The sequence below is a fragment of the Petaurus breviceps genome, unplaced genomic scaffold (genome assembly GCF_028583685.1).
Source record: "Petaurus breviceps papuanus isolate PSGF00001 unplaced genomic scaffold, PetGlider_PUasm1.0 209, whole genome shotgun sequence".
In the NCBI taxonomy this organism is placed as follows: domain Eukaryota; kingdom Metazoa; phylum Chordata; class Mammalia; order Diprotodontia; family Petauridae; genus Petaurus; species Petaurus breviceps.
This window is the reverse complement of record NW_027185854.1, coordinates 350,569-372,446: the sequence shown is the minus strand read 5'-3', so window position 1 is coordinate 372,446 and position 21,878 is coordinate 350,569. Positions and strand designations below refer to the sequence as shown.

General features: G+C 37.8%; 1 protein-coding gene across 3 annotated transcripts in view; it reads left to right on the top strand.

Annotated features, from left to right (window-relative positions):
* LOC138165478 (BTB/POZ domain-containing protein 8-like) overlaps nucleotides 1–21,878 on the top strand; it is a 120,716-nt gene that overhangs the window by 56,253 nt on the left and 42,585 nt on the right. For 2 of the 3 annotated variants that reach the window (XM_069093842.1, XM_069093843.1), the window contains 4 exons: nucleotides 9,694–9,774; nucleotides 10,890–10,986; nucleotides 14,807–14,895; nucleotides 15,510–15,612. In XM_069093842.1, coding sequence (XP_068949943.1) covers nucleotides 9,694–9,774; nucleotides 10,890–10,986; nucleotides 14,807–14,895; nucleotides 15,510–15,612 — 370 coding nt within the window. Of the gene's footprint in view, nucleotides 1–9,693; nucleotides 9,775–10,889; nucleotides 10,987–14,806; nucleotides 14,896–15,509; nucleotides 15,613–21,878 lie in introns of those variants that run through there. The other variant, XM_069093844.1, reaches the window with a different exon arrangement.

Below are 21,878 nucleotides of genomic sequence, written 5' to 3'. Positions count from 1 at the left end.
CAAGATTGCTTATAGTATCAGACTTTATGCCTAGATAGTGCACCCATTTAGACTTGACTGTGGTGTACGGTGTTAGATAATGGTCTATGCCCAGTTTCTGCCACCTAGATCCAGTTTTCCCAGCAGTTTTTGTCAAATAGTGAGTTCTTATCCCAAAAACTGGGGTCTTTGGGTTTATCAAACAGTAGATTACTATAGTCATTGGCTGCTGAGTCTTGTGTACCCAATCTATTCCATTGATCCACTGGTCTATTCCTTAGCCAGTACCAAGTAGTTTTGATGACTGCTGCTTTATAATACAGATCAAAATCTGGCATGGCAAGGCCACCTTCCCTAATGTTTTTTTCATTAATTCCCTTGATATTCTGGACCTTTTGTTCTTCAAATGAATTTTGTTACTATTTTTTCTAGCTCTGTAAAGTAATTTTTTGGTAGATTAATTCATATGGCACTAAATATATAATTTAATTTAGGTGAGAATTGTCATTTTTATTATATTAGCTCAACCCAGCCACAAGCAACTGAAGATTTTCCAGTTAGTTAGATCTGACTTTATTTGTGTGAAAAGTGTTTTGTAGTTGTGTTCATATAGATCCTGGGTTTGTTTTGGCAGGTACATTCCCCGATGTTTTATAATATCTACAGTAACTTTAAATGGGATTTCTCTTTCTATCTCTTGCTATTGGATTTCGTTAGAAATATATAGGAATGAGGGGCAGCCAGGTAGCACAGTGAGTAAGAGCACCGGCTCCAGTGTCGGGAAGACCTGGGGATCGAATCCGGGCTCCGACACTTAGCACCCACCCAGAAACACCTGGCTGTGTAACCTTGAGCAAGTTACTTAACCCCTATTGCTCATAAAAAAAAAAGAAATATATAGGAATACCAAGGATTTATGTGGGTTTATTTTATATCCTGCAACTTTGCCAAATTTATTTATTGTCTCGGGTAGTTTTTTACTTGATTTTCTAGGATTCTCTTAAGTATATCATCTACAAAGAGTGATATCTTAGTCTTTTCTTGCCTAATTTGATTCCTTCAATTTCTTTTTCTTTTGCTTCTACTGCTAACATTTCTAGGACCAAATTGAATAAGAGGGGTGACAGTGGACATCCTTGTTTCACCCCAGATCTTATTGGAAATGCTTCTAATTTATCTCCATTACATATAATACTTGCTGATGGCTTTAAATAGATGCTACCTTTTATTTTAAGAAAAACTCCATTTATTCCTATACTTTGAGTGTTTTTAATAGGAATGGATGTTGTATTTTTTCAAAAGCCTTTTCTGCATCTATTGAGATAATCATATGGTTTCTGCTAGTATTATTGTTGATATGATCAATTATACTGATGGTTTTCCTAATACTGAACCATCCTTGCATTCCTGGAATAAATCTTTCCTAATCAAAGTGTATTATTCTTGTGATAAGTTGCTATAGTCTTTTTGCTAATATTTTATTTAAAATTTTTGGATCTATATTCATGAGGGAAATTGGTCTATAATTTTCTCTCTCTGTTTTGTCTCTTCCTGATTTAGGTATCAGTACCATATTTGTGTCATAAAAAGAATTTGGTAGGACCCCCCCCTCCCTTTTTTAAGGGAAAAAAACCTCCACTTTTGGAGCACTTTGGAAAAAAGGATTTTACCAAGTGGTTGGCTTGCCTGGAGAATATATCTAACCATATAATTGAAATAAATGTTTTAATTCACGGTCCTAAAGTCACCACTGTAGACCCAACTGGAAAGAGAAGTCAAGATGGATGGTGATTGGGAAAATTCCTTGAAACTTAGTAATTAACTTGTAACTTTGGAAAGAGCAGTTTCAGTTGAATGACATCAGAAACTAAATTGGAGAGGGTTTAAAAAAGAGAGAAGTAGAGCCACCTGTTATAGATAGCCTTCTCAAAGTGCAGAAAAGGTATAGGATGATAACCCAGGAAGGGACTTTGAGCATAAAGGAGACATGGACAGGTTTGCAGCTGTTAGGAAAGGGAGAGATTGAAGATAAATGAGAGGATGGGGATGACAGAGGGTACATACAGTCCATTGAAAGTGATGGGATTGGAATGAGATCACTTGTGTGGATGGAATGATTAACCTTGAGAAGGTGTAGGGCCATCTCTTCCAGAGTGATGGGTGAGGGAGATAGTGACAAAAGATATGAGTGATATGAGAGGAGGCAGACGGAAAAGAGGGAGTTCTCAGCAAATGGCCTCAATCTCTTCAGTAAGATATCAGACAGAGTTCTTAGCTGAGAGGGTGGAGGGCTGGGGTTTGAGGAGGGATGAAAAGATTTGGAAGAGCCACTGTGGAGAGTTGGATAGTGAGTTGTTAAGGGAGGTATATGAGGATTGCCTAGCTGCAGTAAGGGCCCCAAGTAACTTGAGGTCATGTAACCTCTAAATTTGTAGTGGACCCAATCAGAGAGTTGTGTGATTTTCTCCTCTTTTGTTCAGTGGTATGTGTATAGGAGCAAAGACAGCGGATGGTTCTAAAGACAGATGGAGTGTTCTAAAGCTTGACAGGGCACAGCTAACGATATAATAAGGGCACTAGGGACTTGAGAGGAGCCCATAGTAAAGTTAAACTGGTTCACCAAGAGATTAAGATGAGGAAAAGAGGAGAGAGTGAGTGGTTAGGGCAAATAAGGTGGCCTGGGAGAGAATTGAGATTAGAGGTCATGGAGTGGACAGAAGTAGGCTTTGGCAGGGAAAGTCAGAGGGAGAGGTGGAAAGCCCAAAGATTATGGTAAAATAATGGGATTTCAGAGTTGTTGAATATGGAGGTTGTACATTTATGGGCAAGATCAAGGGTATAACTGTTTTTGTGTGACTATGGTGAGATGAAGTTCAGAGGAAATGGGTTGGTGGAAGAGGTTTAGGTGTTTGAGGAAGTACCCATTGTATGTTAAAGTCTTCTGGGATGAAGACAGGAATTGGGGGAAAGAGAAAGATTGTCAGCCAGACACTGAACTCATTGAGGAAGGAACGGGAGGGACCTGGAGGTCTGTAGACAATAACTATCAGGATTTTGATTGGGTGGAAGATGTGGATTCTGAGGACCCTTAAAGGAGGAGAGGTTTCTGAGCAATGGAAGCAGAAGGACAACCTAGAAGTGACAATGGAGCAAGGAGCATTCCAACTCCCTGACCTCAACCAGTGAGCTGAGGGGAAGGAGTGAAGCTGCAGTGAGTACTGCAGCCAGAGAGGCTATAGTCAGTGATTGTCAGAAGGTGGAAGGAGTAAGTACTTTGAAAGCAGTTTTGTTCCCTATGGAACAGGCAATCCAGAGAGCATAGTGGAAGGGTTGGGTAACATTTGGTTGGGACTTTGGAGTGGAAACATTGAGGGGGATAAAAATAACAAATCAGGTGGTGACGGATGGAGGATACAGTATGAATAATGATGGCATTCAGAGTCATTGGGAACATCTTATAGAGTATGACTAGGCTTGAGCATGTAAACCATTAAGTAAAAAGCTCCTCTAATGAGGGAGGTGAACAGGGAGCAAGCTTTTAACTAATGGTCCAGGCCCTCACCAAGAGCAGTGACACTTACTGGTGTAAGATAGGTCTGCTGGTGGAAATCCAGGCATCATTTGAGAAGTTCACTGGTGGGATACCCCTACCACTCCCCCCAATAAAACCCCACTTACTTGCCTAATAAGCCCTGCAAGAGAATAAAAAGCCTAGGTGCTAAGAGCCCCTTGCTGTTCTTTAGTTCTTCATCTGGAGATGGCCCAAAGATGACTATGCATGGGAATAGGGCTCCTTATAATATGGTAGGTGTAAGCATTCCCCTTTTCTTCCCATATGTACCACCCCTTCTTTCCCCCTTCTGGGATCACTGTTTTGTGTGTACCCCGCTGTGCTGCTGGACTGGACTGCCCAGTCGTCCCCATCCCTATGATTCCTCATGTAAGGCTCATAAACAGATGTGGTAATCAGCGTTCCAGATGTCTCCTTTTTCTTGCAGAATCCAAATCCACTGGCTAGTTTAGCCAATTCAGGAGGCAGGGGACATGAACAGCATGAAGTGGAAGGGGGCACAGTCAGATGGAACATCTCCATTTTCCTCTTCTGTTCCCTCTGAAGGCTGTAGTTCTCAGGCAGTGTATGGCATAGCAGGAGATGTAAGTCAGACTCTAAATCCCCCTAGTTTTCCTGTGTACAGTCAGATGGAAGTCATATCTGACCTTCTCTCTATACCAGAGACTGGAGGGAGGGCTGATTGCAAAAGCAGTCACTTCAACACAAGAGGCAGCATGTGAAATCTCTAGTACTAATGGGTCATAAGGTGTTAGACTAGTCATGAGTTGTTATTAAGTTGGGGACTAGTGTATACGTAATGCAAATGTTAATTGTACCATATCCTGTGAGGAAAATTGGTTTGGGGGTGGGGGACACAAATAAAGTGTATTTGTTTGGTATTAGATGATTAAAATGCATAATATGATCCCCTATTTTTTTACTTTTTATCCTTCTCTACTGAAAGTGTCCTTGAATGTCTCAGTGATTCCCTAAATGCCAATGTTTCTGAGTTCTGATTTGACTGATCTATGATATTTTGATAGGAACGGTGGAAATAAGCCTGTGTTAAGCACTTCTTATGTGTCAGGTACTGTGCAGAAAGCTTTAGCAACATCTTGTTTGGTTCCCATGACAGGCCTGTGGGGTGTGTTATTATCCCTGTTTGTCAGTTGAGGCAGGCGGGTTAAGCAGCTTGTCCATGCTCACACACCTAGTAAGTATCGGAGGTTGGGTTTCAACTCAGGTCTTCCTGACTCCAGGCCCAGCATTCTAATGGTATCAGTCTTCTAGACTCAAAAGCCTCAGCCTTGAAGACCATCCAGTTCAGTTCTCTCATTTTATAAAGGAGAATTTTAGCCTCTGAGAGGTTAAAGGACTTACCCTAGGTTATAGAACTAATTTATGGCACATCTGAAACTAGAAACCTCATTTGTTCTACTTGTCAGTTCCTGAATTTTAAGGCCTTTGCCAAAACCCTGATGTCTGCCATGCTGGGGTGGCTGTTGAGGAGTGGTGATATGAAGGCTTCCAGGAGAGAGAAAGATCCGATGAAAGGGAACATCTCTTCTGTGTTACCGGAGAAGCTGAATACTCCCAGGGAAGACCTACCCATTCCAGAGTATGTGGCATCATAAAATGCTTGATAAATATCTCATTCTCTGCCCTGGGAGCAGCCTACTCTTACTAGCTTTAGCTTACAGTTGAGGCTAGAGCAGCAGGCAGAGATCAGGTGACTTGCCCAGTCTCACACAATAACTGTTTAAGGTCAGGTTTGAATTCAGGTTTTCCTGAGCCCAGGCCCAACACTTAGCCACTGTGCCACCTAGGTGCTCATTGTCCAGAGATAACAGTCTCAGCAAGGTGTATATGAGGACTTAGCCTCTGCCAGTGAGAAGCCAAGCTTATATTAACAGGTCTTAGACTTTTAAGACTAAAAAAGGTTCTTCTTTTCTGCCCCTCATTCCCATCAGCTGTTGGCCAAAGCACCTTGGAGATCTTTGACTTGTTTGTTGCAGAACCTAGCTTTTAGTCTGCCTGACTCACTAAACTTGCCCCAGTTTATGATTCTTAGTTGTTGACCCAGCTTTTTTGTACAGTGACTATAATAGCTTTAAAATGCTTTATGGTGTGATGGAAAGTGTTGGGTATGAAACCCATGGGCAACTTTCTTAACATTACTGAACCTCAGTTTCCTCATATATAAAATTTGGGTAATAATACTTGTACTACTTACTTAGCATTTTATGAGAATCAAATAAGATACTGAATATAAAGTGTTCTTTACCTGAAATCTCTACGTAAATGTCAAATATTGTTTCTCCACTCAAATTATTAACTTCTTGAGGCCACAGACTATATCTTAAACATCATTGTGTACTTGCCATATATATACATATTTAATGGATAAATGAACATGGTGTCTGGAACACTGAGAGTACTCTCTTTTGTTTTCACATCCCCACCACTTGTGGATATAATCCCCTCACTTTCATTACTTCCCTCTCCTTTTAGGATGCTTCTCATGTGAATTGGAAAAAAGAATTAAGCAAAACCCCTCCAATCCCATCTGATACTCTGTAGAATGTTACATAACCATAGGCTCCCACGTTTACAGTGACAGCAGAGAGGAGCCCTGCTCTCTTTTCCACTGATCTCACCTCATTCTGTTCTATACTTTAAGAAGTGTCTTGCCAAACTGGAATGTGTACAGAGGAGGATGACTAGAATATTGAGGGGCTCAGAAATATGTCCTTTAGAATAATCGTTTATTTAGACTGAAGAAGGGAATACCAAAGAACATGATGACCAAGGCCCAATGTTCTTTGTTCGTTTAGACCACATTGGAGCCAATTGATAAAGGTTACAGAGAAGCAAATTTCAGCTTTACGTATGGAGGGACTTTTTAATTAATAGAGCTGTCTCCCAAAGGATTGTGATCTGCCCTTCACTGAATGTTTCAAAGCCATGGTTAGAGGGTCATCTGTGAGGAATGATTAATAAGCTATATTCCCCTGTGAATGTGAGGTTATACCACATGAACTCTAAAGTCCATTCACAGCATCACAGCACCTCCACATTGGCCAGAATCTTAGCCCCTCTCTTTGCCTCCAAAGGGGTCATCCAGCCTCTGCTTTGTAGCCTGAGGGGAGCAAGAACTCACCGCCTCTAAGAATTTTAGCCTAGGTTAAATTCCCTGTCCCTTCCCCCACACATCTCTACCTTTACCCAGTCACCCACCTCCACAGAGGTGGGCGGGTTTCTGGGTGCCAGCGGGAATTTCAAGGTGTGTACTGACCAGTCATTGTTCTTGGCCTTTGCAAGTTTCTCCTTGTGTAACACCTAACCTTTGGCCACATGGTATCCCTTTAAAAGCCGACACATTGTCTGTGCAGACTCACTGTTCTATTTGGGGCTGACCCCGAATAGTCCAGTGGAAAATAAAATCCACTTCCAAATTTTATATTCTTGGGGGTCTCTTGTCTCTCTCATTTCGGCCCAACAGCTTTTCCTCCTCTCAAACATAAATCTGCGTTTGTGCAACTTCTAACCATTTCTCCAAAATTCACCCTCTGAAGCCAAACAGAACAACACTGTTCCTCTTCTAAGTGACAGTCCTCCAGATTTTCTTGAAGAAAATTATCAGGCATACCCAGAATCTTCTCAAGGCTAAAAATATCCCTACCTCCTTTGACATCCTCATGAGATAATGTAAAGAAAGCACTTTGCAAATCAGAAAGCACTTACATTGATGTTAGCTAGCTATTGTAATAAAGCTATTATGTGTCTTAAACTTTCGACCCTTTACCCTCTAGTTGCCCTTTGAGCATAATTGAAGGATGAGGGAAAAAGAAAACTGGCTATTTATACGTATCCATTTGGTACTGCAGGGGCAAAGGCTAGCTATAAGGGAGGAAGAAGGATTGTTGAGATGCCCAGTTTTCTGAGCAGTAGTTTGATACTGATCAGACAAAAGAAGGTGACCAAGATGACAAAGACTCAAGTGAAGGACATGTGGAAATGTAGCCGGAAAAAAAGACTCAGAAGGAGACACAGTATCAGTCTTCATGTCTGTGAAAGGCTGTCACATGGATGACCTATTTCGCCTTTGGTAGCAGAACAAGGAGTAATGGGGAGAAATTTCAACAAGGAAAATTTAGCCATGACATCAAGAAAAGCCACCTACCAATCAGCACTTTTGAGAAGTATACTTAAAAAAAGGTTCCTTTGAAGGGAGCTACCGTGTTTCCCCAATAATAAGACACTGTCTTATTAAATTTTTTGTAAAGAAAAACACCAGAGGGCTTATTTTCAGGGGAGGGCTTATGTTGTCTTGCCTCAGCTCTCCTCCGGGGCACTGCTCTCAATGGCACCAGCAAGCAAATCACTGGGGAAGAACAGGATGACGCGCTCACTGCTGCAGCTCTGATTGGATGCAGCTCGGAGCGTGGCGTGTGTTTCACGGGGGGGTGGGGAGGTGCATACAGAGGGTACCGTAATGTAGCGTGTAGCGCAGGAGATCACCTTCACTACAGTAGCAATCTCAATAGGGCTTATTTTCGGGGGAGGACTTATTTTAGAGGAATCTTACACAGTAAGGGGAGGGCTTATTTTCAGGATAGGTCTTATTATCGGGGAAACACGGTAGAAGACATAGATGATGAACAAAACATGTTACGTGATGACTTTCAGGTGAGGGTTTGACTAGCTGACCACTAAAGCCACTTACCCTTCAGATGTTCTCTGTCATGGAAGCTTGTTCCCTTCCTGGCCATTGCAGAGTAGGGCATGGCACAAAGGGCATCTCGACTCTCCTTTCTCAATAGTATGCCTTTGTTAATGCAGCCTAAGATTAAGTTAACTTTTTGGCACCGTCTTACCTATTTGACTTATATTTGACTTGCAGTCCACTACCACCTCTAGATTCTTTTTTAAAAAAAATAAAAATAGTCTGTCTCCACCTCTCTCATCCTGTACTTTTACATTTGATTTTCTTGATTCCAAGTTATCCCTATTATCATATTATTGTTAGCCGTATCGTAATCTTTTTACATCCTTATTCTGTCATTTATTACATTAGCTTTTTCCTATAGTTCATCCAAACAAAAAAGTTATATTTGCTATGTAATCTTTAAATTGGATCATTTGTGGCCAAAGAAAAGAAAGTATTGTTTCTGACTAAGGTTTTTCTTGTTTCTTAAATCTTTTTTTTTGGGGGGGGGGGGGGGAAGGGGGGGCAGTTGGGGTTAAGTGACTTGGCCAAGGTCACACAGTGTCAAGTGTCTGAGGCCAGATTTGAACTTGGTCCTCCTGACTCCAGGGCCCATGTTCTATTCTTAAATCTTTTTTTTTTTTTTTTAAGCAATTGGGGTTAAGTAACTTGCCCAAGGTTACACGGCAAGTTCTTTTTTTGTGTGTGGTTGTTAAGTGTCTGAGGCCAGAACCAATCTGGTCCTCCCGACTCCAGGCCGGCACTCTTACTGTGCCACCTAGCCACCCCCTTTAAATCTTTTTAACTCTGAATTTTTGATAATTGGTGTTTACCTAGTCGTGTGCTTAAATAAATGTGTTTTTGTGTGTGTGTATACATATATACATGTATGTCAATTGTAATAGTTTAATCTTAAATGTAGGAATTAACATTTTAAAACTATTGGCCAAAAAAATTCAAGGATAGAAAGAGAATTTTAATCTACGTGGATATTATCCTTTGATTTCATAATGTGTAAGTTAATAGGATTCTCCATAAATTCTTCATAGAAAATCCACCCCATGTACTAACATCTTTCCTCTTGTTCCCTTAATAGTTCAGGGATTTAAACAACTGTTTACAATTTAACAATTATAGTTTCTCACTATGTGCTTAACAAATATTGTTTGATCATACTCAATTGTACTTAGTGACATTTACACACAACAGTAGTGGTTTTTTTAAGTTTAGTGCTTTACATACATGGATATAATAATAGTCATTATTATGTAATGAGGTTATAAGTATGGTTATTGTGAAATATTTGGGAATTTGAACTACTAGAATTTTCCCTCACTGTATTTTACACAAAGAATAATTTTAGTGAAATAGTATTTCAGTGCTTCAAATATAAATGAAATATAAGAAAATTAATTATTCCTAAATATGTGCAAATAATGCTTTTGTTTTTCAGTGTAAAACCAGTAGAAATGAATGTTATGATGCATTTTATATATGGAGGGACTCTGGGTTTTCCAAATAAAGCTAATGCAGGGTATGTATTCACCTTTCTAGATTTTTTATTCTTTTTTTATGTTGATTCCTTGTCTCTATCTTAACGAATTATATATTATAGGACTAATTAAACAAAAATCAATTTAACTGTTTTTGTTTCATAAACATCAGTTTAGCTGTTTTTTTAAAAATATATGGAAAGTATGCTTTTAAGAGATCTAGAAATAATGCTACTTTGCTTGTTTCTTTAGAAGAAATGATGATCCACTTATATGGATTAATCTTTAGCAAAGTTTTTGTATCTATAAGAAATTATTTTCATGATAGGATAATTTTCAGTGTCTTTACATATATGTAATTTTAACTTATATTAAACTTTTATTGAATTTTGAACTGAAATGTCAGTATTTTTGTTGAGTATTAGATGCTGTCTTTTCAAGAAAAAAATTAACAAAGATTAGACTTATTTGGTAATGTAGGTATTAAAGACTGTCATGTCAGTAAAACATTTATTTTATTGCACGATGCCAACTCAACAAACTGCCCACGTGATAGATTAAAGTTCCAACATCCTTTAATCAGTTTTTCTGAGAGCTTGGTTTTTGTTTGTGTCCTAGCTCCAAAAGAATAAAAACATGAGCATTTAATCTCCTAAAATTGATTTTTCCTTTGATATTATTCTATTACATTTATTAATATATTCCACTAAAAAAAATTCCAAGGAGCAGGATTGAATATTGAAAGTTTGCTGCTGTAAACCTGTAGGAAAATTCCACTTTAAGTCAGCAAACATTAAGTGCTCTGCATACAGTAGGTCTTTTATGCAGAGCCCTTTCCTATCCCATTCAGTTGACTATTCATTGATTGTCTTTCACTTCCATTGGACAGATAACTTGTCCCTGAAGGGCCCAGGAGATTTCAGTTGATTTGCCTTCCTTTATTCTGTTTGGTCCCCACTGCTCAAGTAGGTAGCAGAGCAAGCTCTTCATTCCGATGGTGTCCATGCTTGCTGACATCTACAATAAAACATGCATTTTGTTATTTAGAACAAAAAAAAATGGGAGTAATTTGTACTTTATTTGTTTTTTAAGCAAATTTTGTTTGTAATTACAAAATCTATTTGTCTGATTTTGATCATTACTGTTTTTGCTTTAGTCAGATACTGAACCTGGCAGATATGTATGGATTAGAAGGGTTAAAAGAAGTAACACTTTATATTCTTAGAAGAGACTACTGTAATTTCTTCCAGAAGGTATGTACTCTATCTCTGAAATCTTATATCCAGTGTATAGACCTAAAATACCCAGAGGATTTTGAATTCTAAGGGAAAATATTGTTGAGCTCTTTGCAATACTAAGAGCATGCTGCTCTTAGGAAAAGGTGATCCCAATTGAGAAATCAATCAACCTTAAGTATTTAGTGAGCATTAAGTTAGGCCATCATAAAGCAAAGTGCCTGGACCTCATTATCTCAGGGCCTTGTATAAAGACTTCACTAGGCTATGATTTAATATTAAACTCTTTGCCTTTATAGAAGGATGATAGGAAATCTCTCAATATTTTTTCTTCTTGGTTGGGAATTTTAGTTATGTACTGTTCTAGTTATCTAAGGATCCATGCAAATTCCCTTGCATTTAGTTATGGGAAAAATTTTATTTTTACAAATGAATGTGTATGCTTTCTATTTTTCAGAAAACAAATCTATGTAACAAATTGTTTCCCTTTTTGCATTAGCAAAAATTCAGAGGAATTTTAGAATGAAGTTCACTGATCAAGTGATATAACACCTGAAAGCATCTACATATTCCTTTAGACTGCCTCTGTTCTATTTTTATGTATCTTACCATCCACTCTGCTTTATTTTACCTATCTCAAGTAATTTTGAAAGTAGACAGAGTATATATCGAATTGCTTACCATTTTTAGGGAGGAGAAAGAAGGAGAACATTTGGAATTCAAAATTTTTTAAGTGAATATTAAAAATTGCCTTTATACATAATTGGAAAAAATAAAATGCTATTTAAATGGAAAAAAATTAGACGAGTGTTTAAAAAATTTTACATGTAGTTAGAAAAAATAAAATATTTGAAAAAATAAAAAAGCAGTGTGATTCAGAAGGGAAAAAAAAGACAAGATACAAGCATTAAATAAATGAACTTGTAAATAATATACCTGATTTGAAGGATTTGTGTAACCACAGCATGACCCAGCATCATAAAGAAATTCTGCATAATGAAACTTGTACTTGAAAGAGTTACAAATAGAATTAAGATTTCATTTGAATCTCAATAATTTAAAATAGGACTTTTTTTTTGTCTTTTCCTTGAGGCGTCTCATTTTTTTCCTAGAAAAAAAATGGACAAACCATCACTGTTAAGGTGAAATACATTCCTTGCTTGTCTGTTTCTATCTATTTTGCCCTTCACTAGATATGGGGTTTTCTATATTCAGGACTATAAAAATGTGCAGCTAGACAGGAAAAAACAAAATATAGGCTCTAGGAATGATTGGTAGTCAGGAAGATCCAGTCAGGACCAGGATCAAGGCCCCTTCTGCCTGTTGTCTGTACTAGGAAGGTGATGAAATCAAATCAACATGGAAGCTAGACTGGGGAGAATGAGCAAATCTCCCACCCCATAATCAGAGCAGGTCCAAACAGCAGACTTCTATTCACCACACTTCCTGACCTCCTCAGGACAAGAGACTCCCCCTCCTCCAGTCCCTGTCAGTCCTGGGGCTTGGGCTGTGGTCATTGAAAAATTCCACTGCTACCTGACCAGCCACGGAGGAACAACACACCTCTTACTACTAGATCCAGTCAATTCAGAACCAAAGATGAAGGTGGAGATGATGATGATGGTCACTTTACTATTTATTACTGATCCATGCATAGCAAAGCCTTTCCTTTCCTTCTGTCTGTGATTAGGAATCAGAATTTGTCAAAGACTGACTAGATAAAAACTCCCTTCCGTTTTAACCATTCCCACAACCCTTATTCCCCCCATTCACCCTATTCATACTCCTCTGTGTTCCTATTTCATTCTGCCTTTCCTATTCCATTCTGCCTCCCCTTACACTGTGACTTCTGAGACCCCCTGTCTGTTGCTAATAAACTGCCCTTCATATTAGACTTCTTTCTCTCAAACACCTTCCATCTCCTTGAAATAACAGAATCCTTGTTACCTACAAAAGACACCCATCCTTCTTTAATACTGACTTCTCTGATTCCCTCCCTCCCCCATCCCCCACCTTCTCTACAAGTTGAGGGGTATAGCAAGGACCTAACAGCAAAAGGCAAAAGGGACCAACAAGGGATACTTTTAAAGATTAGCTCTCTAAAAATGTACATTTTTTTCTTTCTACTTTTAAGTCTATTTTCTTTAAAACAAGAAAGTCTCCCTCATAGTAGATTATATTAACTACTACTCTATTATACTACTACAATAATCATACATATAATAATCGTTGTGGAAACGGAGAAGACAATGGGAAGAACATTCATGATGGAGTTGGGATGCTCATGGGTCCTTTGTAAGTTGGGTATTTGTTCAGTGATTACTGCCTGTATAATGGTTTCCATCTGGGGATGCATGTTAAAATAACCAAAGTACAGGGTATCCTGAGTTACCTCCAAGCTTGTCTTATACTTAAGACCGATTAACTTTAATTCAGTTTAATTTGTTTTAAGAGAGGTAATGTGGCATTGATAGAGACCCAGGCTCATAATCAGAAAAGGCTGGGTTCCAGTTCTGTTTTTACATACACTAGCCATGTGAAGTTGAGCTAGTCCCTCAAACTCTCAGGGTCCCAGGCAACTCTCTCCACCCTACATGTAGAATAGGTACCACTTTCTTATCAGGAGTTCTCTATACTGAGGAAAGACAGGGCCAGTCCTTGAAAGTCATGTTGCGTTCTTAGAGGGAAAACCAAACTTAAGGCACTTTCCAAAATGAGTCAGGACTTGATGGCCATGTTTGAAAAGCTCTCACGTTAGTGGCTGTGCTCAGAGACATATCTGAAGATGAGTTTTCTCTCTTTTGTGAGCAGCAGTACTTCACATGTATGTTGTGAATTATTAGATATTTAAATTTGACAACTGCTATACCTTATTAAATATGTGGTTCCAAATTTACAATAAGCATAAAGCAGAGTAACTTCTGTGCAACTCATTTGGACAAAGTTCACACCAAGAAATGTCTTTTGGAATTTCATTAGGAGTGACCTGACTTAAATATTGTGTTCCAAATATTGAGGATATTTCAGAATATTATTACAAAGTTGACCTTTACATTCCATGATTTTATTTATCTTTTAATCTCTGCTTCTGGTTGATATGTTATATCACTAATCTATTTTGATTCTTTATCTCTTTTTATTTTAGGTCAGTGCAGAAATTTCCATGCCACACGTGTGTGTGTGTGTGTGTATGTTAAAAAGTACATCTAATACTTTTAAAAAGGGATGGGAATAGGGACTGTGCCTGTGATTTAATTGGTATAGGGAACTCACAGACAAAGAAAATGCTGTAAGAAACAGATTAAACAATTTGGTTTTCTTGCATGATGATGCGTGATGATCAGTTTAGAGGTGTAACATACTTTAGAAATCAACTCTTCTGATTCCTTCATTTTAAAAACGAATAAATTGAGACCTAGAAAGGTTGTGCTGTGTACATGTTTACAAGTTAGGAACAGCAGAACTCTGCTTCCCAGTCCAGTGGCCTTTCTATTCATCATGACTTTAGAGGTGGCATGGCTAAAAGTATATAGAGAAAATGATGACAATCAGCCAAGGCAAAAAAAAACTATCATCAAAATATTGTACTTTCTGAAATCTAAATGAATCAAATGTTCTTCTGTGCAAAACCAAAGATTCTGTCTAACATGTTTCTTGATTTTAAAAGAAGAGTAGACTGTTTGAGGACCCTTGTTCACATAAATTTACAGATGTGTAAATGGTGCCTAATTATTTTGTAAAGATGTGTTTTTAGCTTTCTGCTTCTTAATGTGACGCAGGCATGTTCCTCCTTCAGTCGGTAAAGAACAATGCTTTGGTATTTTTGTTGTTGTTGTAGCCTGCCCCGGGGAGACTGGAGGCTATGCTAGAATGTCTGATTATTGCTCATTCGGTGGGAGTGGAAAGTCTTTATGATGATTGTATGAAGTAAGTGATCTGAAGTACTATTTATGATATCAGTTTGGCAGTCCTATTTTCATGACTTCCCTATTTTGCCTTTTTTTTTTTTTGAGGGGGAAAGGCAGGGCAGTTGGGGTTAAGTGACTTGCCCAAGGTCACACAACTAATAAGTATTAAGTGTCTGAGGTCAGATTTGAATTCAAGTCCTCCTGACTCCAGGGTCTGTGTTCTATTCACTGTGCCACCTACATGCCCCAACTTCCCTATTTTGATAACACTTTCAGATCTGTCATTTTTTCTGGGCATAGCTTTAGAACTGCAGTGGCCAACAAGTTAGGATAATTGAGCCAATTTCCCAGTTTAGTTCTCACTTTGAAGGTGGACAGGATTAACTGTATCCACAGTTATTAAATGCAGTTTATTGTGTTCACTTCTGTTTACATTGGCTCAACTCGATGCTGAGCTGAAAACTGCTTTTCTACAAAAGATGGCTGAATTAATCCTACCATGAAATGAATTAAGAATGTTACCATAAGTTCTAACAATAATTTCATCTAGTTATAATGTAGTCATTTATACTTTATGTCATTAAAAGATGTTAGGAGATTATTTTAATTCTTCTTAATTTGAATTTCTAATAGGTGGATTGTAAAGCATTTTGCAAGGTGTTGGTCAGAGAGAAGCTTTGCAAATATACCTCCTGAGATCCAGAAAAATTGCCTTACTATGCTGATTCAGTCTTTAGTAAGTATACCTTGAAAGTTTTTTTATTTATTATTGAGATTATTCAGTTTTTCAGAGGTAGTACTGAGTCATTTAGTCTTTTAAACATGTTAATTAAAGCAGTTTTTAACAAAAGAATTTGCTATTAATATTACCTGCTAAAATAATGTTTATATTTTTGTATCATTAATATATTTTTTGATACCTTAGAGCATGTCTGCACAACATTCAGCCCATGGACTGCTTGCAGCCTTGAAAGGATTTTGGGCGGCCAGCAAAAAATGTAGAGGATACAGAACAGGCCTGAAAAACATAGCCCATAGGCCGCGGGCCATATGTTGTGCAGACTTCTTTAGAGAGTAGTCAAAAAATATATCAAGTGGTCCTTATGTTAATTTTTAGTCACTAAATTTATGAACATAGTATTATTTGCTGAACTGAAAAGAATTCTGATTTTTATGGAAATACTGACTCAAAAAAGAAATATTCCATGTTACCTTTCTAAAAATAAAGCTTTTTACAAAAAAAAAGTTTAGGACATTAAATACATATGTGATACAGTACCACAGATGTTCCTAATGGCATAACCACAGGTAGATATTTATAATTATTTTACAGGATGGTGATCATTACTAAAGAAAATTCTTTCTGGAACATTAACTTTACTGATCTACTAGAAGATTACTTTTGAGAAAGATGTAGAATTGCAGTTAATGTACCATGAATCTGTAGATACTCTGGTCTTGATTTTTTCTCTCAACATAATTGGGGGGGGGGAATAAATTTTGCTATTTCTTGCGCATCAGCATGGTTATCCCCCAAAGCTCCATCCTGGACCTGCCTTCTCCCATCTTTCCTTTCCCCTATTCTGTGTACTCTACTGTGATCTAATTAGCTCCTATGGATTCAGTTACCATCACTATGGAATGAATTTCAGATATTTATTCATCACTGTTCTCTCACCTCTAATGATATCTCTCCACACAGATGTGGTCTGTCATCTCAAACTCAGCATATCTAAAACAATGCTCATTTTCTGTCCCCTACCCTGCCTACCCCCCAGCCTTTGTCTCCTCCCAGCTTCTTCATTCCCATTAAGGTCACCACCTCAGCCACCCAGGTGTGCCGCCCCTCAGAGTCACTCTAGGTTCTTTCTTCTTCCTCACCTCTCAGATCCAGTCAGTTACAAGCTTCGTTTTGTTGACTCCCTTTTACCTTCTGTTTCTTTCTAATCCCCAGCTAGTCTCCTGTTATGTCCACAAGTGCCTCAGTAGCCTCCTGATTGGTCTTCATACTTCCAGTCTTTCCCTTCCCCAGTTCATCCTCTACATAACTGCTAATATTATCTTCTATGGGTCTGAGATAAGTAAAGTGCTTTGCAAACCTTAAAGTGCTGTGTAATTATTCGTTACTATCATTGTTGTTCTATCACTTACTATCCATAGTGGCAAAAGAACTGGCTATAGCCCTGTAAGATGTGGCTTCTGGTCCTAACCCTAGAAAACCCTGACTTTGTGATCCTGGGCAAGGCACTGAACCCCTCCAGATGCTTGGCGGTGGTCTACATCTGTAACCTGCAGAGAAGGTGCCACTTGTGGACAAACCACTAGAAGCTTGTTACCTCCCTGATAGCGGTGGAGTATTAGCCCTCAGCGTTATTTGGTCACTTCCTTTCTCAAAAACCTTCTAGGATAAAATACAAACTTTTCAACTTGGCATTGAAAACCTTTAGCAGTTTTTTACCAGTCTATCCTTCCAGTCAATGACATTTTGTATTCCTTCCCTTCCTGCATTCTGCAGAACAAGACAAAACTGCCCCCCTTATTGTTCCCTCACCCTGACTTCATTTCCTATTGCATGCCTCTGCACAGGCTTTGACTATCAAGACAGCACAGATAACATCTTGTTTACAAACCCTTACCAGATCCCTTCTCATCCTTCTGAATTTACTTTGTATTTACTTATCCATAAACATGTTGTATTGTCCCAGGAGAACTGAAGGTCTTTGAAGGCAAGGACTGATCTGTCTAGCCCAGAGTAACAACTCAACAAATGCTGAATCTCTTCAGTGTCTCTCTTTTGCTCCTCCCTATCCTGACCTCTCTCATCTAAACTTCTGCATTGTCCTTACTTCTTATTTGAAGACTTCATGTCAAATTGAACTTCTGGCTAAATTATAAACTTTGTGAGTCATATCACATTCACCTCAATAGAAAATGGCCTCAAATACCTCAGGGATCTATTGTGGCATGAGGTTGTTTTGTATTTTTATAAATGACTTGGAGAAAGGACTAAATGACATAGTTATAAAACTTGTAGAGGCTGTAAAGCTGAGAGAGAGAACTAACAAACACTGGATAATGGAATCAGCATTCAGAAAGATCTCTAGAATGTTGGACTGAATTGAGTGAGATCAAGCTTAACAGGGCTCCACCTTCTACCCAAAGGTACAGCCCAGCTACAGCACGTGGCTAGTTAGATTGACATTGAGGTCTGGTATCTAGGGAATTGTTGTTTCAGTCTGGGCTCCACAACTTAGGGAGGATATTTATAAGCTGAAAGGCATCCAGGGGAGGGCAGACAGGATGGTAAAGTATCTTGAGATCCTGACATACTATGATTGAAGGAACTGGATGTATTTAACATGGAAGAGTGAAGATTTAAGAGGGGAAGCGATGGGGAGGGAAATACAGTAACACGACTATTCCAAGAGTTCTTGTTTCAAAATGGGAACAGACTTGTTCGCCTTGCCCCCAGAGAGCACATTGAAACTGTGACTTACCAAAAGAACAATGGAAAGTGAGTTGTTGAGTGCATAGGCTGTGTTCTTATACTAACAACAAGATGGGCATGAGAACTAAAATAAAAGGTAATATTTTAAAGTTGCATGAAGGGAAAAGGGGATTGAGCAGTCCTGTAGCAAGCCTGAGGACTAACAAGTGATCAGTGCCTCATTGATGCCAGAGGACCTAGAGGAAGACTCATAACACACTGGGTGACTCATGGCACACTCTGGAGCATTGATGAATGGGCACAGATCATAGTCACACAAGATGAGAAGATGTGGGTGGGATGTGACCTACTGTGTTGTAAGCCTTGGAGATGACAGATACATTGGAGTACTGAAGAAGTCAATGAGCATGCCATTCCTGCCTCTTTATAAGGTTTGGAGGAGGTTCATTTGCTTAAGTAGGAAGCAAGGAACATGTTCCTATGGACCTGTGTCCTACATTTATAAATATAAAAGGAACCATTTTTAAAATTACCTCACCTTCATAAGGACAAGTCTCATTTCAATTAATTTTTTCACTTATCAGACATTTATTTTTTTCTTCCTTTCCCTTCTCCCTACGACTGAAAGAAAGAAATGGAGAAGGAAGGAAGAAAATGAAATCCTCATTTCATTTATGCATAGTCACACAAAACAAATCCCTATACTAGCCACATCCAAAGATGCATTTCTCATTCTGCATATCAGTCCATCATCTTCTCTGTCATGAAAGGGCATCATTTCTCCTCTGTCCTCGGAAATCATGGTTGATTATTTTGTTGATCAGAGTTAAGTCTTTTAGAATTGTTCATTTTTACAATCTTGATGCTATGGTATAAATTATTTTCCTGGTTCTACTCACTTCACTCATCATCAGTTCATGCAGATCTTCCCAGGTCTCTCTTAAGATATCTTTTTTTTAAAGCAATTGGGGTTAAGTAACTTGCTCAAGGTTACATGGCCAGTTATTTTGTGTGGGTGCCAAGTATCTGAGGCTGGAACCAATCCCGGGGCTCCTGATGCCAGGGCCGGCGCTCTTACTCACTACACCACCTGGCCGCCCCTCTCTGAAACTATCTTTCTTCATTTTTTATAGCACAATAGTATTCAATTCCATTCATATACTGTAATTTTTTCAGCCTTTCATCAATTTATGGGCACTCCTTAGTTTCCAGTTCTTTGCCATTGCTAAAGAGTGCTTTAAATTTGTTGGTACAAATAGGATTGTTTCTTTTTTTTTTCTTAATTTCTTTGATGTATAGGCCCTGGTATTGGTATCACTAGTCCAAAGAACATGCAATAGTTTAGTGATTTGGGGGGACCATAATTTAAAATTATTATACATGACTAGACCTATCTAGACCAGTCTACCAATGTGGCTGTTTTTTCATAGCCCCTCCAACACTTGTCACTTAATTTTTTAATTAGCTTTGTCAGTCTGATGGGTGTAAGATAGAGCCTCAGAGTTGCCTTAATTGGCATTTCCTTAATTATTAGTGATTTGAATCATTTTTAAAAATATGACTCTAAGATAGCTTAGATTTTTCTTCCCTTGTGAATTTTCATATTCTTCAACCATCTGCTAATTTGGGAGTGGTTCTTATTGTTACAAATTTGAACCAGTTGTTTCTTGAAATTGAGACTTTTATCAAAGAAACTTGCTGGAAAAAAAATTCTCCTGTCATCTCTTTTCCTTCTAATCTTAGCTGTATTGAATTTGTTTCTACAAGAACTTTTTAATTTTATATAATCAAATTTTCTTATCTTCTGTGACACTCTCATTCCTTTGTTTGGGCATAACCTCTTCCCCTAATCATAGCTCTGAAAAGTAATTTCCTTGTTTTTCCAATTTGTTTAGGAGATGACCTTTTATAGTTGGGTTGTGTATCCATTTGGAATTTATCTTGGTGTAAGTTATGATCTAAACTTAATTTCTGTCATATTGCTGTCCAGTTTTCCCAGCAGTTTTAATCAGATGGTGAGTCTTACCCCAAAAGCTGGAGTCTTTGGATTTGTCAAACCATAGGGTACAAGGATCATTTGGTTCTGTATGTTATGTACATAATTTGATTGGTCTCTCTTTCTTTTTTAAATAGATACCAGATTGTTTCAATAATTTACGACTTTGTAGTATAGTTTGAGATATGGTAGTGCCAAACTCCCTTTCTTTCAATGCTTTTTTTTATTATTTGCCTTGAGATTGTTGACCTTTTGTGCCTCCAGATTAATTTTGTTATTACTTTTTTTAATTTTTTAAAGTGGTATTTTGGTAGTTTACTATGGCATTGAATAAGCAAGTTGTTTATTTTTTATTGTAATTTTATTACAATTTTTCTTATGTAGACTTGGTTTTCCCATGACTAATTAATATTTTTATAATTTTTTCTATCTGTCATTACTTCTATAAAGTTTTTTTTTTGTGGTTGTATTTATGTAGTTCCTGTGTGTATCTTGGTGCATAAACTCCCAAGTGTTTGTTCATACACACACATCCATATATATATATATATATATATATTCTATAATCACTTTGTTTTTATTTTTAACAGGTTTTCACTAGTGTTTGGGGTTTTTTTTTTTAACAAAACTGTAATTTCCCCAGCATTTCTTCCTGTCCCCCTTTCAGAGAGGCATCCCTATAACAAATGGTATCTTTTTAAAGAGCAAGAAGAAAAAAATCAGCATATAAAGTCTGAAAATATTTATAATGTACATTTGTGGACCTCCCACTTCTGCCGAGGGATGGAGTCTTTTTTTTAAGCCGTGATTATTCTTTATAATTTTGGGGAATTCACTTTTGATTGTTTTTGTGGTTGTTTCCGTTTACATTGTTGTAATCATTGTATATATTATTTTCTTGGCTCACCCTAATTCACTGTTGATCAGTTCAGGTAGATTTTTATATGCTTTTCTATATTCATCATATTCATAATTTATGACAGCACAGTAATAGTCCATTACATTGATATGCCACAATGTTTAACCATTTCTCTACTTTGTTTTGTTTACCAGTGTTTGCTGTCATAAAATGTTTTGTTATAAGTATATTTTCTTCTTATCAGTGGTACTTTGGGGTCTGTAGTTATTTTAAATAGAATTTCTCTTTTTCTTCCTACTGGTTTTTTATTGGTATTATATAGAAATGCTAATAATTTGTGTGTATTTCATATCCTTGTCAAAATTGTTTCAAGTAATTTTCAGTTGACTCTCTAGAAATTTCTAAGTATGCCATCTTACCATCTGAAGAATTTTATTTCTTCTTCATATATGTTTAATTTCTCCAAATTCATTTTCTTGTTGATATAACTAACATTTTTAGCACTTTGTCAAATAGGAGTGATGACAGTGGACACCTTTGCTTCACTCCTGATCTATTGGAAAAGACTGATTTATCAGAACTTATTTTCATCCTGAAAGCGTTTGGCACCATATTTAGCACTAAATAGAGACTTATTGACTAATTGAACTAGGAGCTCAGAAGTCCATGCTGCCCCTCTGGTTGACAATATGGTAAAGA